Below are 14,947 nucleotides of genomic sequence, written 5' to 3'. Positions count from 1 at the left end.
AGATATGTATAGTTTTTTATGGCAGCTTCTTAAACCAGTATTGAAGGTGCCAGCAGATATATTGGAATAAAACTTCTGAGCTGAAATGTAGAGCTAAAAAAGACTTCATAATCACTGCAGAATCACATAATCACAAGGAGAAGCTTGTGTTTACAGCAGACAAACAGCAAGGCTTTTCATCTGTGATGCGAAAAGCAGTGTTGATTTAAATGAATGCTTGCATTTTTGCCGATTTGGTGTGAAACACTCGTTTTGGTCCTAGAAACAATTACATGGGGCAACTTCCATTTAATTTTGCCTCTTAATGCTTAATAAACAGCATTTTTAATAGTCAAAAGTGGCACTGATTAGCTAAATTTACTGAACTATGACAGCTTTTAAAGGAAGGCATTCACTTCATTTTCTTTAAAATTGCCTTTTTTAGAGATAAGATGTTTCCAGCCTTTGGATTTGGTGCACAAATTCCTCCTTCGTTTCAGGTAATGGAATATGTAAATGCACTAAAAGCACCTACTTCAGGAGGAGATTGTGTATACAGTCCTTGACCGTGTCTTGTATATTTACAGGTGTCACATGAGTTCCCATTAAATTTTAACCCATCAAACCCATTCTGTAATGGTAAGTCTGAGTAAGTCTAAGGTGAAGGGGTAAAAACACATGAAAAGTGAATTGTGAGGCATATTGTTCTAATTAAATAATGATTTTAGTTCTGTAGCAGGAAACAATTTTATAACTGTTTTCTTAGTTGCTACGAATAGCATTTGGTCTCTCTTTTGTAATGATTTGTGAAAGAAGTGTTTTAAATAGGGCACAGTACACGTAAACTGGGAATCATTCTCTTATATTGTCAAGCTAATTCGTTCTACTTCACTGGTGGAGTGTAGTTCTCTGGTTTGAATATGATGCTGCTGGTGCCTGTTTGACATGGCCTGTCAGAGCACACTATTAGCTACCATGAGCTAGCAGATGAAGAGAACTGTTGTGAGGCATAGAGTGTTGGCCTTTCCGTTCACATAGGGCCAAGCATGTTAAGCATGTGCATTAAGCATTGGTCAAGCTAAAGGCTTCCACTGCTCATAGAATCATTTACTTTTTTTCATTATGATTAGTTTTTCATGTCATCACTTTAAATAACTGATAAAGTGTTTCAGGAAGATTGAGTGCTCAAAAAAATATCCTAATTCTGATAGGAAAAAAGTAAATACAATCTACTTGTGTTCTCTAGGAGTCCAAGGCATCGTTGATGCATATCGGGCTTGTCTTCCTCATGTGAGGTTATATGGACCAACAAATTTTTCTCCAATTATAAATCATGTGGCAAGATTTGCTGCTGCAGCTACACAACAGCAAACAGCATCTGTAAGTTCCTTATGGTACTGTGTATATTTTTCTTACTTTTTTCTTTCCCTTCCAATTTACATATGCTGTTTTTCTCTTTTAAGCTGTACCTGTTTTGACAGCTGAACATTTACCTTGTGAATTGGTGTTTGGTACCCTTAAAAGGAGATAAAAGCTAACTGATTTCTGCAGATTGTACACAGTAATTCTCTCCTAAATTAACTAAACAAACTCTTCAGGGTTGAAATACCAATTTAAAAATATATGGGATCTTTATGGTATTTTCTATTCCAAGCTCTTGCAGTGTTAATCAGGTGTTAAAAGTCTTAATTTAAGCCTTTGCATGTAGGAGAGTGAACTTAACCTCAGCTGAGAAAATCAAATAGACCTTGTTTCACATCAGATAGCTGAGAGAGAGAATTAAATAAGATAACGAAGAAATGGAGGATATAGCTCCTGCCACCTAGGTGCCAACATAGATAATCAGTTTTCCATACTGCAAAGCTTTAGGTGCTGTATGTGCTGTGCCCTCCTCTCTATTAAAATTCTATGTGTGAGTTGTTGACCATATTAAGAAATAGGAAATCTGAAGAGCAAGTCTTGAGTATGAAATCATTTAGATAATAATCCATACAAATTCAGCAAATATGAAGCCATATATAGCCTAAATAATTAATAATAGCAGATACTGGTGCCTCAGATGTCATGTCAAATCAGAAAATTAGCCAGTTTTGCATAGAAAAGTACCCATGGAAACCAATTTGGAAAAGAGCTATGGATTTTCATATGCCAGGAGGTTTATAAGGTTTTGCCTTGATAGTCTTTCAGTAGTAACTGTCATCAATATATGTATGTATGGAAAGTAGCAAAACCTCTTGTACATCTTTTTTTTTTTTTTTTTTTTCCTCCAGAGAATGCAATATGCCTAGCAAGAGATGTACTTTTTCTTCCTGAAAGGATGTATTGAGTAAATTTTGCTGCCCTGCTATTTATTGTGTACTACAGATATTTTGGGTTGGCTTTTGGGTTGGTTTTTTTTTGGGGGGTTTTTTTCCTCCAGTATGAGGGAAGTATGAGAAGAGAGAAATAAATCCAGCATGATATTCTATCATGCTGCTGGTCATGGCCTTCTCTGGTCATGGTTGCTTTGTAGACGTTGCTGTAGTGGGGAGATAGAGTGTTGGGGAGCAAGGAGAAAAGGTTATACCTGAACACAGCAGATAAGGGAAAACCAATTATTTTAGAGGCAGATGAGTGAAGATGAAGAGCAAAGTTCTGAAGAGGAAGACTTCTGAGTGTACCTTTGGAACTTGAATTTGTGCTGCCCCAGCAATCTCCTGAAATGAACCAAGTGAGAGAGGACCAGAAGTTCAGAAAGTGTTTTGATAGTTTCTGAACTTTGTACTTCTACCTTATTCTTCATGCTTCAATCCGGAACAGAGGCTAAGATGCCAGCTTGTAGAAGCCCTGGCAGTATAGTGGAAGCAGGTCAAGTGGTACTTGAATAAGTTACCAAAGTACTGCAAGGTGGTCTCAGATACCTGGATAATTAACTTCACAAAGCAGCTAGAAAACATCATTAAAGAAATTTGAAAATGGACATGCTGTTTTTCAGCATGAAAAAGAGATGTTTTAATTTAAAAAGAGTTCCAGGACTCTTTTGTTCATCCATTGTTAGCTGACGAAGGACAAGAGTGATACCACTGTTGGTTTTTTGGGAGTTGCTGTTTAAAGATGACTTCTTCTAAAAGATTGATTCTCTTGTCCTTATAAATTTCTTCAGACTGTACAGTTGAAGCCTGACCACAACTTAGATGTTTGCTTGTAAAATTCAGGGAGTGCATTGAACATGCTTAAAGTGACAACAGTGCGTAGTCTGTATGTTCATTTTTCTAAGTGTACATGCCTACCTCTTTTCTGTTTTTGTCGTAACATGCTGTTTATTGATTTGACAGCAATACTTTATACTCCTGATCATAACGGATGGTGTGATAACAGACCTTGATCAAACTCGAACTGCCATAGTTAATGCTTCAAAATTGCCCATGTCCATTATCATTGTTGGTGTTGGAGGAGCAGACTTTGACGCTATGGAGTTTCTTGATGGTGACGATGGAGTTCTTAAGTCCTCATCAGGAGAACCGGCTGTCAGAGACATTGTCCAGTTTGTGCCATTCAGGAAATTCCAAAATGTAAGTAATCTTGGTGGTATGTTTCATGAGTATTGTAGAGGTATGCTGGGTTTGCTAGGATAGCCTGCATGTAGTCCTAAACTTTTGCAGAGTCTCTAAAATTAACTCTGAAGTCTGAGATAAGTCATTGTCAAATGCTAAAAAAAAAAAAAAGGACAAAAGACTTCAGCATCTGTAGAATTTCCACTAGGTGAGCTGATGCATGTTCAGAAAGATTCCATTCTGGTTTCAGCACTGCATTTCTGACAAGTTGCTGCAGAGGAATGACGTTTGTAAATCTCCCACAAACTTGATTAAATATGTGGCTGTGTTTTTCATTTGGGAGGAAGAACTTACTGTGGTTTTGTTCTTATGGTAAACTGGTTTTTTTTGTGGATGCCCATTTGTAAATGTGGATTAGTCTCACATTTTCGTGCAGTGTTAAAATTCAAGGCTAAATCAGGCAGGCTGTAATCAGTAGAAATTGTGTGTGGGCATTATAGTGGTGATAGTTTTGATTTTCATTAAAGCAAGCATACAAAAAAAAAGAGGCAGTGAAAGAATGGAGTCCTGATTTTTTTTTTTTTGCTGTATGTGCTGGCTCATATGTAGTCTGACTTCTAAATGTCACATTGCTGGAAAAAAGTTGATTTAAAAAAAAAAACAAACCCAAAACAATAAAGAGAACCCAGCAGGAAAAAGAACAAGCCCCAATCCCCAAAACCTAATAAATAAAAAAAAAACCCACCAACAAAACCAAGCAAAAACCCAGAAACAAAAACCCAAACAAAAAGCAAAGAAAATTTCCTCAGGATGGGGGAGATAAGATTAATATTTTAATTTCTGCCCTTATATTCTAATTTTGTTTCTTAATATTAACCCTATTAATAATACTCCTTATACCTTCTTATTTTGTCTTTGTATTTTTTACTTCTGCTTTTGATAGTTTTCTTAGTGTCGGAGCAAATCAGGCAAACTGGAAGGAGAAAGCAAAATCAATATAGAATATGCTCACTGAATAATGCACTTGGGTGTAGATTAACTAGGACCAATATTCAGTATAAAATTATCCATTCAAATGCTTTCAGTTTCTAGAAAAAGAGGTGGTTTTTTTTCCCTGTGGATACTTAGTCTTACAGTAAAAACAGCATCTCTACCAGAGCTCCTCTGGAGCAGTACAATTACTGTGGGTGAGACATGGTGCAAAAGGTTGCGGATGATTAGACCAGCCCCTGAAGTGTCATCTTAAGCAGATAGTGGAAGTGTGTTTACATGGCTGAATTTTGACATCTGCACTCTGTGAGCATTTCATATGACAAAAGGTATCTTCAGACATGACAGGCCTTTGCACACCCAGCTTCTGGTACTTCAGTGGAGTAAGGCAGCCAGCTGCTTCCTGGTAATGGGAGTGAGAGGGTGAAGATTTTAGAGAAGCTTCCGTCTGTCCCACAAGGGCACTGTGTAACGTCCTCTGTAAAATGTCAGATTTTAAATTTGCCTGGTAGAGGAGGTGCTTATTACCTGTCTTAGGATCTCTGTTAACGGTGGAAACTGAAACTGTTCTTTTTTGTAAGTCTCCAAAAGAAGCACTGGCGCAGTGTGTCCTGGCAGAAGTCCCTCAGCAGGTGGTGAACTACTTCAGCACCTACAAACTGCAACCTCCCAAGAATCCTGCTGCAAAGTGAATGGGCTGACCAGAGTTGCTGGGACTTCGTGCTGGCTTCACTTGCTGAATCTACAGCCTTTGGTTCTCGAGATACTTCTGTGTACATGTATAACACACCTCTGTGTGGTAATATCTGTTAGCTTTTGCCTGCAAATCACTCTACCAAGTGTGCTTTTTAAGGGCCAAAATTGTAATTATGTTAACATTTGATGTTGCTTTGAGAGATGGGCTTACATAAGTGCATTTTATTTTGAAAAGTAAAAGTAGGAAAAAAGAGGTTGAATATGCAGAGAGAAGGGGGAGAGCTGCTGGAAGTGGAACAGCTGCCTGTTTCATAAATATGGCCTTTTTGATAAATATTTTTGTGGGGATCAGCACCCTGAACTGCAGTTTCTCTGTGATCATAAGACCAGTCAGAAACAAAGAAGAAGGTGTATTCCCACCGAGGAGGTAACAGTTTGTATGTGCTTCAACAAATCTGGAATATTTCAGGTTTCTGTGTCTATTAAGCTACATAACAAAATTTTGTCACAGAAGTTTCATAATTAAACAAGTGCCACAGGGCATAAAGGCCCTCCTTGCATGCCTACTTTACGCTTGCCACTTTAGTGCCTTTGGCCAATGCCTGGGATTCAGGGCTGTGTGAAGTTGAGGCAAACAGGTCATTAAAGTATATGTTCTTTTCTCGTGTGCATTCTCTTAAGGTAGCACAGTTCCTGTGTTGTTTTGCCATTTTTTGTTAATTTTTACAAGTTAAAAATGCCTTAGTTTCTTGACAGTGGTAAAGCAAAATATTGTCAAAGTTTTGTGAAGTGAGTGCACTCGTAGGTCGTTTGCACCACCTTGTGATCAAAATGATGTATAGCAGTCTTTGTAATCAGATGCTTTTTGCCATTTGGAGGTCATAATATATATATATGTACAGCAAAGAAATAACCTGTAACCAGAATTTTTTACTTTCCTATGTATTTCAGTTCTGATGAAGTTAACTGATTTACAATGCCTACGCATTAAAAATATAATTTCAGTATACTGTTCTTCTCTTGTGCCTTTGTACTCAGCATTTTCTGTGTAATGATAAATGCTGCTTTTGCAGTTCCCGTAATGAGTATTGCACAGGCCGAACAGCTCAGATTTATAACAAGTATTAGCAGATGAGAGGAAAAATGCCTTTTCACTCAGTGCTTATGAATGTGCAGTGTGTATTTCATAAAGTATCTCATACTGGCTTTTAGCAAGAAGGTATTCTGAATTTGGACAGTTTTAGCAGTGCCTGTTTCATGCTGTTTTGCCACGTGAGAGTTCTCCCATGTGTGCTATTTAACACAATTATTAATGTTCTCCACGACGTTTTTCAGAACAGTGTCTACCTTTTAAGTAGAGGGGTGTGGAGATTTGGTTATTTTTCATTTTCAAATATGTTGTCTTATTCCACCTATCAGTTTCTTTACACTCAAGTGTAGTCAAGTCTGAGATGCTTTATTGGGAGACTGGGTGATACTGGAGATGTAGCGTTGCAGTGGAGTGTGATGCCGTATACAGCCTGAGTGGGCTTTGATACCTGCAAGGTGTGTCTTCTGAGTGCACTAGAGTAATCCACTTCTCCATCAGTAAAGAATCCACAGGGTACAATTAGTTCCTGAAAGGATTTAATACAGGCTGAGAAAGTTGGGGCTGTTCAGCCTGGAGAAGAGAAGGCTGCGTGGGGACCTCATAGCAGCCTTCCAGTGTCTGAAGGGGGACTATAAGGATGCTGGGGAGGGACTCTTCCTTAGGGACTGTAGTGGTAGGACAAGGAGTAATGGCTTCAAACTTTAACAGGGGAAGTTTAGATTAGATATAAGGAAGAAGTTCTTTACAGTGAGGGTGGTAAGGCACTGGAATGGGTTGCCCAAGGAAGTTGTGAATGCTCCATCCCTGGCAGTGTTCAAGACCAGGTTGGACAGAGCCTTGGGCGACATGGTTTATTGCGAGGTGTCCCTGCCCATGGTAGGGGGGTTGGAACTAGATGATCTTAAGGTCCTTTCCAACCCTAACTATTCTATGATTCTATGAATACATATTACTGTTGACCTGTCTTGTGTCATTCTGTCTGGTGAAAACCCTATAAATAGTTGCAACTTGGGTTCCTGGAGCCTTCCTGCCCCTGCACACCCCTGGAAAGGGGAAAATACTCCAACAACAGAAAAATGGGATGTCAGAGAAAAACAGATAGATGTTACTTATGTGTGGCCATGGTCTTCTGCAAACACTGACACTTCGCTTTTGTTTTGGATCTGAGGAACTCAAGAGCTGTGCATCACTTGGTAGTTTTGCAGACAGAACTGACAGGCTTTCCTGCAATCCTGCACTGTTGAGGCTGTAGCAAAGCAGCAACTCGTGGGGTGCTCTGTTGCTGCAGTGTAGTGCTTGCTGCTGCAGTCTCAGCCCTTACTTTGTAGTATATGTCAGTGTGTGATTGATGAACTTAAATATGCCAACAGTGAAAATATTTGAAGTAACCTGGTAGCATTTGTGTAGGCAGAAGGGGTTTGGATCTTTTGCAATGAGAGCGAGCTTTACTCATATGAAAATATTCAAATATCAGGGTTTATGGTTTTTTTTTCCCCCTTCCATAATGTTTTGACAACTCTCAAAAAAGATTCAAGAACCATATATTGTAATGAATTCATAGATAATTATTATTCACAGAAGGCCTCATTTGTGAAGCAGTTCTGCAGTATTTCTAATTCTGAGATTGTATCGAGGCATTTTCGGATGTGCAATAGATGAATAATTCTTTATGATGCATCTTATCATTTTCTACCTCTGTTGTGACATCCTTTATTCTTATATATCAAGTAACACACAACATACAAAGAAAGATGGTTATTCCCATGTAGCAGCTGAACCTTGACCTCACTGCTAATGCGCAGAACTTGTTTTTTGAAACAGGCTTGGGTTTTGGTCGTGTGTGGATGAGTGGAATATACAACATACAGAATTCAATCATCCAGCTTGCACTCGGGCAAAGCTCCCACTGATTCTGGTGGATCACATCTAGCCTGCAAAGCGAATGTGTAATCTTGGCACAGTGCCTTCCTTGGCTGGCTGGTCAGCTGAGGAGCTGTGAAGCCTGCACTATGATTTCTTGGCTCGGCTTCAGCATAATGGTTTTAATTTCCAAAACTGCTCATCCAGTGGGGACCAAAAGTGGATAGGGAGAGGGAGGAGACGCAAACCCATGGAAGATAAAGAGAATTAAGCTTAAAACACAGCTTCAGCCTTTTTGTTTTATATTGCATCCTTCTCTGTGATGAGTTGATGCAGGAGGTTGACGCTATGGGAGCTCCTTCTTAGGAAGCTGTATCCCTCTTGGCTGTGACACTGGTAAAGGATTTTCTTTAGTTCACGGATATGATGCAGCTCGGCCCTGGTAAGGCATGGGGTTCACGGTGCACCGTCAGTTAAGGTCTATGATGAAGGTGGACAGCTGGAGCATTGATTGAAACTATGTGCTACAGAGCCAGAAGGCATAAATCTTGCTTTTTGTAAAGTAGCCTTTCGTTTTGAAGGGGCTGGTTTAGATACCAAGATTCTTCAGAAAGTTAGCCAGTATCAAGTGCTTGCTCTTCAGAGAGCATTATTAATGCCCAACCACTTGAGAAGATCAAGCATGTAAATCAGCAGCCAAAAGTTAAAGGTCACCCCTGTGGTGGGTGGGGAATGTTTAAGCCTTTGCCATGTTTATTCACCAGAGTCAAAAGACAACTGGAGCAGTTGCTCGTGCTTTCAGAGTAATAATTCTGCAATCTGCTTCCCCCTTGTGGATTTAGTGATTTTATTTTCTGACCATGGTTTTGTTTTGTAGCCCTCTGTCCCAAAGTAAAACATCCCAATGCACAGCATCACCGCTTCCTGCACTGGACCGTGCTGGTCACAAAAGCAGGTCACTGATTACAAGTATAAGGGGAGGGGAGAGAAGGATAGAGAGAAACATGAGTAACCTCAGCAACAGTAGGGCAGTAACAAGGAAAAGCATAACTATGGGAAACCAGAAAAGGAAGTAGGAAAGAACACATACAAAAAGTAAGAGCAAACTGAGCAGCAGGAAGAGCAATAAGAAAGTGAGGATAAACAGGAGAGGGAAGAGGAGAAGCAGGAACAGGACAGAATAAGAGAGAAGGGAGAGCATAGATCAAACAAGAAAAGTGCTCCTGAAATCTGAGCTCTAATTCCTATTACACCTGAAGTTCTCTCTTCAGGCTCAAGGTTAAGAGGTAAGCATATAAGTAATTTCTCCAGTTGTGTCAGGAGACGAGGGATTGAAGAGGAGCTGCGGTAGATTTTGTATCTTGAGTAGTCTCTATGTTTATCTTCTCTGCCCAAAAGCAAAGTCACACTATCCCTCTGAATTCAGCAGGACAACAGGTGGGGTCACAGCCCAAAGCAGCATCTATTTATTTTTTTTCTCTTCAACTTTAAGGATCTCTCCTTCTCCTGCTCTGGGGGATGGAGACATACTAATGATCAGAGACTCTTTACTGGTTTCTCTGTGCATAACTGCAGGTTTGGGCTTAGCGTCTTCATTCGTCTCTTCCTTTTGTGCAGGGGGGGCAGACGGGGCCCTGGGCTCCATGGGTTTCGTCTCCTTTTGTTCAGGCTTGTTCTCTGCTTCAGCTTGAGTTTCCTAGAAACAAGAAGTTCAGTGTTTTCCAATGCTGATATTCGGGAAGTAGTTCTGTTCTATATATGCAGTAGAAAGGCACAGTGTGGATGTTGTGATTAATGATATGCAACGTTTGTAAATTTGTATTGAGGTGCTGAAAATCAGTTTCTAAACGAAAAATGCAATTTCAGAATCAGAATGTCAACATAAAACCTATGAAAAGCTTGTCAATAATGATACTATCTGCTTCTTATTAACATAGCAGGATGAAACAGAAATGTTTTGGAGCACACAGCCCTTTGTTAGGTCTTGCCTTTCTTTATGTGCTTACACTAGTACAGAAGAAAAAGTGTTATGTAAATATTGACATACTGCCCAGTGCCCCAATTCCTTGGCCAAGCCGATTCGCTGTTAATTTCACAAATACACATTAAATTGAGCAATGTTTCTGTCCGGTAATAGTGTTGCAGTCCTTTGTGTAAGCAAAGTTCTTTATTTAACTAAAAAAATAAATGAAAAACCACAGCCAGTTCAGCTGTAAAGACAGAAGAGTATTCTGCCACCTTTGGGTAAATATGTAGAACTGAGCAGGTTCTTATTAACATTTCTCAGAACAAAATATAATGTGGGAATTATTTTTCATCAACTAAACAGTTTTCTCATAAGTGCAACATGTTAGAGATTTAATCAGTTTTAGCTGTGTGGGCTACACATTAAATTCTGTTTTCAGGATTTGTGACAACCAGAGATCTGACTCAGTACTGGAAAGTTCACCATGTGCTTGAGTCAGCTGGATCAGATTACTGTGTTAGGATATTTCTGTATTTACTGTTGTTTCCATAGAATTGAATCAGATGCCCTTAGGGTCTTTGTAAAGTCTATTTTATCCTTACTTTCTTTGAGGATTTTTGTTTGCTTGCTTTTTTCCTTGCTTCTGTTTTCTCTGCTCTGCGTAGAGTCCGAGTCCAAAGAGATTTGAGTTGAGTTTTAGAATTAGTGCTTACAGAGACTAGGTACTGCAATTGTATCTCAGCTACTGGAAGTTTTTACTGTTGGTTGCATTAAGGCTGCATTTTCACCTACTCTGTTTGCTCAAGCCCTCCCAGTATCTTGCAGCACCTGGAAGAACCTACATTTTTTTCTGTGGCATTACCTGAATGTCCTGTTGTCTCTTCAGTTGCAGCAGCCTCACAAGGCCATCTCTCCCTTTGCCTCCAAGCATTGCTTTAAACAATTTTGGAGTTTCCTGTTTCTGCCCAAAGAGACTGGCCAAGCCCCGTGGTTGTTGCACTGGTGGTCCTGGGGCAGGTTTCCCCTTCTCCTTCAGCAGCACCCTGGAGACAGGAAGGAACGAGAACACACAACAGTGCTGTGAAACTGAGCAAAGCTCCTGCAGGGCTGAAGTGTCATTCATGGATGAAAATCTGGCAACTCTTTTTGATCCCAGGTGCAGTGGCAAGAGCAAAGCTGGAAAAGGTAAGGGTTTTACCCGAGGCCCTAGTAGAATTGGAGGCTACTGTTCAGATTTGGAGTTGCTTACCTATACCCTGGAGAATAAACAAGTGCAGGCTCAAATTAAGGTGTTGCAAAGCAGATGAGGGTTTTATAAGGTGAGAAGTAGTATGGAGGAAGACAAATGCCTCATATCTGAGGTGGCAGTCTCTTAGATGGCCTTCTGGATGCAAATTCAGAGAGCGTTTAGTGATCAACTGGGAGTCCAGCTGATGCTTGTGAAAGTAATAGTTTACCAAACTTAGCGTGGCCTATCTCTCATAGGTCAGGTTAGACAGTGGTATAGTATTTTTGATCTTCTTCAGTAGAAGAAAACACCCCGAAGATATAAAAAGTACTGCCAATAATGTGGCAGACTAGATTTTTACACCTTCCATATCTATACTGATTTGCAGCCATAACAAGAAGTGTGAAAGAATGAAAAGGGTAAAGATTAGATGACAGTTCCAAGGTAGATGGAGCCAGAGAAAAGCAGAGTGCTTCCCGTTTCTATTAGGTTACTATACAGTTTTCCACACAACTTTTCTATTCTTGCAAAAGCCCTGACTTAAAGCTTTTTATGGACAAGGACTATACTTGCAGTCTGCAGTACAGTAAATCCCATAATACTGTAATTTTCTCCAGCATCTTGTACTTTGTATCTCTTTTTATTGTCATAAATTTGAAAGGTACACTTCTGCAGTTTGCATGGGTTTTTTGTGAAAACACCGTACAGTGACTATCAGGCACGTGATAATAGAATAAATTTCTTGCTTGAATTGATCCTTTGAGTTTATTTCAAGGAGCCCTTTAAAGGTACAGGATGGCCAATGCAATCCTGCAGAGAGCTCTGATGTAAACCTTCCAGGGCAGAGCAACTGATAACCTGATTCCAAAACAGAACATAACTGCAATCTTTATCAAAACAGTGCACAAATCTCCTGTTGGTGCCTAGTTTTTCTAGTGACATGGCTAACCATACGAAGAGCATGGGAGGTTTGGAAAACTTGCTGGGTGCCTAGACAGCTGAGCAGAATACATGGCCTCCAGCACAGGGCAGGTACTGCATGTCTTTAAAATCAAGCAGGATATCTTGTATCTTGTATCTTGTATCTAGAGAGGGTGTGAGCTCAAATGGGAGTGCAGATATGAAGGATGGATAATTAAGCTCCTGCAGTTGAGAAAGGCTATCTGGGGGAAGCAGAATGCAGTGGCTTGGCAAGACATGATTAGGGTGGGCAAGAAAGAAGAAGGCAGTGCGGGACAGAGACAGGAATAATAAGTACTGATGGTTGTACAACTGTTTAGAAAGACGCTGGAGAAAAGTTGGGAAGGATATCCCTCAGTTTAGTGGTTTAGTGGTGATCTTGGCAATCCTGGGTAATGGTTGGACTTGATGATCTTAAAGGTCTTTTCCAACCTAGTTGATTCTATGATAAATGCAGGGGACCATCAGTCAGTGGATTTGTCCTGTCTTTCTACCTGTTGATGCTGGTTTTGAAAATTGGGCAATGAGTCCATCCTGTGTCTCGGTTCCTTGTTCCTCAGGGATGTGATGATTCTCAAGATACTGTCATTTGACAACCAGGGCTGTTGAAACATGCTGAATGCAACTATCTGCTAGCTCTTCCACTAACCAAAATGTCACTCCTGTGCTATGTTTAGTCTGCTTTGGTGGAATTTCAAATCTGGGAGCAACCTTCCAACCTTTGATAGCAGGGCCAAGGCAACAGCCAAGAGCAGTGAGTGCTGAAGTATGCTAATAACGACAAAACGTTTCAACTATCTGGACCTTTCACAAGGTAGCAAGTTACTAATTTTGTCATAATTTTATGACAAAATATAACAATATTTTGCTTTTTCAAAGCTGGGGAAATAGTGATCCTAGCAAGCTACAGCCAAAGCAAGAAGCAATTTGGGTTTGAAATCCCATTTCAAAATCCTTTTGAACAAATTCGACACCTCTCCAATCTGTGTACTTCTATGCTGTTGGGCATTACTTAAAATCCATTCCTAACTACTGCTTGAGGTTTTGGAAATGCATACAAATCTGGGTGCATTGAAGCATATCTCTCTAAAACTAACTCGAGTGTTCATTTGCATCTTTGAAAACCTGCTCCTTAACTGACATCTGTCCTTTAGTTTGTTTCTTGACTATGTAAAGAATCCTAATATACATCTGTATCTCATAGCTGTTTTGTTACCTTAAATACAAAGAAGGCAGCAGCTACAGTCAAGACTTAATTCTACTTACCATATTTCCACAAGCCTTGGAATCCCTGCCAAGGCCATGACTTCCACTATATACTGTGAGGCAAACCTGACCTCTAAATACAAATGTGTTTACATCTGTTACTCTTCGAAGTAAAGAGTGCAAATCTGTCTAGAAGCCACAACTATCCATTCTGCAGCTAAATAATGCGATTTAAAAACTATTACTAGGACATACTTTGCTTTCTTCATGAGAAGTTTTTCTGAGTCGGGATAGTGCACCAAGATTTCATTGAGTGTTTTCTTGTCCAGAATGAAAAGGTTGGCAAAACCATGAGCCACCACGTTGGCAGTCCTTCGATTTCCTCCACCTGCAGCTAATAGGCTGGAATGAAAATAAACATCAAGAGTCACATCGTTACTTGTCCTAGTGAGGAATTTCTTTGCTGGTGGTTCTCCATTAAAGTCATCCTAAAGCTCACTTATGTACCCAGTTGTTCTATCTGATGTTCTTTAAAGGCCCTTTGCAGTTGGGATGAGAAATATTTTGCCTCAGGAAGGCAAATTGTCACTGCTGGTCAAGCATATGTAGATGTTAAGGACTGTGAAAAGTCTTGCTAGATAGAGAGATTCTCCCAAGAGACACCCATTGAAAGGGCCACATTTGTTTCAGTCCTCATGTGAACTTGGCATTTCTTCAATTTTATTGTTGAAAATTATTTGCATCAGAAGTAGAGCAGCACAAATCCAATATTAATGAAAGAGTTATTTACAATGAGTGAATGATTCTCCAGGAATTTTAATTTTCTTGAGTGAATAACTTCTGTGGGACTCCAGTTTTCAGTTGTCTTACATACCACATCTCATGTTTGAGTGTTGGCAAGTTGAATTATATGGATTAGGAAGGTCTTTCAGGCTGACAGATACAAATGTGTCTGCCAGAAAAAGAAGGCTATTTTGTTTTGAAAGTAAGGCATTAGACCGGTTTAGGAAGAAGCAGTTGGCCATAGGAAGGATATCCGTATAAAAATTAGATGTTTTAGAAATAAAAATTAAATTGTTGATCTTGCGCTGAACAAATGAAATGAAGAGATTTCACTTCTCAGCTGTGGTGGTAAGTAAGAGAATTTGCATTTTGCTGATAGAACTAAAATTGCTTGATCACTGTATTCAATGAGATCTACCCTAAAATTTATCCCTGTCCAAGGTTCAGCTATAGCAGTCATTTTTCTCCTTCTTAGTAGCTGGTGCAGTGCTGTGTTTTTTAACTTTCAGCCTGGGAACAACGCTGATAACACCGATGTTGTTAGTTGTTGCTAAGTAATGTTTACTCTGACCAAGGACTTTCTCCATCTCATGTTTTGCCAGGGAGGAGGGGAAGCCGGGAGGAAGCAGAGACAGGACACCTGACCCAAACTAGCC

The 14,947-nt window shown here is 39.8% G+C and overlaps 2 protein-coding genes across 5 annotated transcripts in view; one reads left to right on the top strand and one right to left on the bottom strand.

Annotated features, from left to right (window-relative positions):
• Positions 1-5,888, top strand: part of CPNE3 (copine 3) — a 44,671-nt gene extending 38,783 nt beyond the window's left edge. For all 4 annotated transcript variants that reach the window (XM_030508287.1, XM_030508267.1, XM_032920340.1 and 1 more), the window contains exons 12-16: positions 425-479; positions 567-618; positions 1,226-1,359; positions 3,294-3,530; positions 5,084-5,888. In XM_030508287.1, the coding sequence (XP_030364147.1) occupies positions 425-479; positions 567-618; positions 1,226-1,359; positions 3,294-3,530; positions 5,084-5,194 (589 nt within the window). In that variant the 3' untranslated portion in view covers positions 5,195-5,888. The remainder of the gene's footprint in view (positions 1-424; positions 480-566; positions 619-1,225; positions 1,360-3,293; positions 3,531-5,083) is intronic.
• Positions 5,889-9,610: 3,722 nt separating this feature from the next.
• CNGB3 (cyclic nucleotide gated channel subunit beta 3) overlaps positions 9,611-14,947 on the bottom strand; it is an 84,607-nt gene continuing 79,270 nt past the window's right edge. Inside the window, exons 15-17 of the mRNA XM_032920346.1 lie at positions 13,764-13,910; positions 10,977-11,157; positions 9,611-9,844 (exon numbers count right to left, since the gene is read on the bottom strand). Coding sequence (XP_032776237.1) covers positions 9,611-9,844; positions 10,977-11,157; positions 13,764-13,910 — 562 coding nt within the window. The remainder of the gene's footprint in view (positions 9,845-10,976; positions 11,158-13,763; positions 13,911-14,947) is intronic.

Source organism: Strigops habroptila, chromosome 1, assembly GCF_004027225.2.
Source record: "Strigops habroptila isolate Jane chromosome 1, bStrHab1.2.pri, whole genome shotgun sequence".
Taxonomy (NCBI): Eukaryota; Metazoa; Chordata; class Aves; order Psittaciformes; family Psittacidae; genus Strigops; species Strigops habroptila.
The sequence above is the reverse complement of the archived record's forward strand: the minus strand, read 5'-3'. Positions and strand labels throughout refer to the sequence as shown.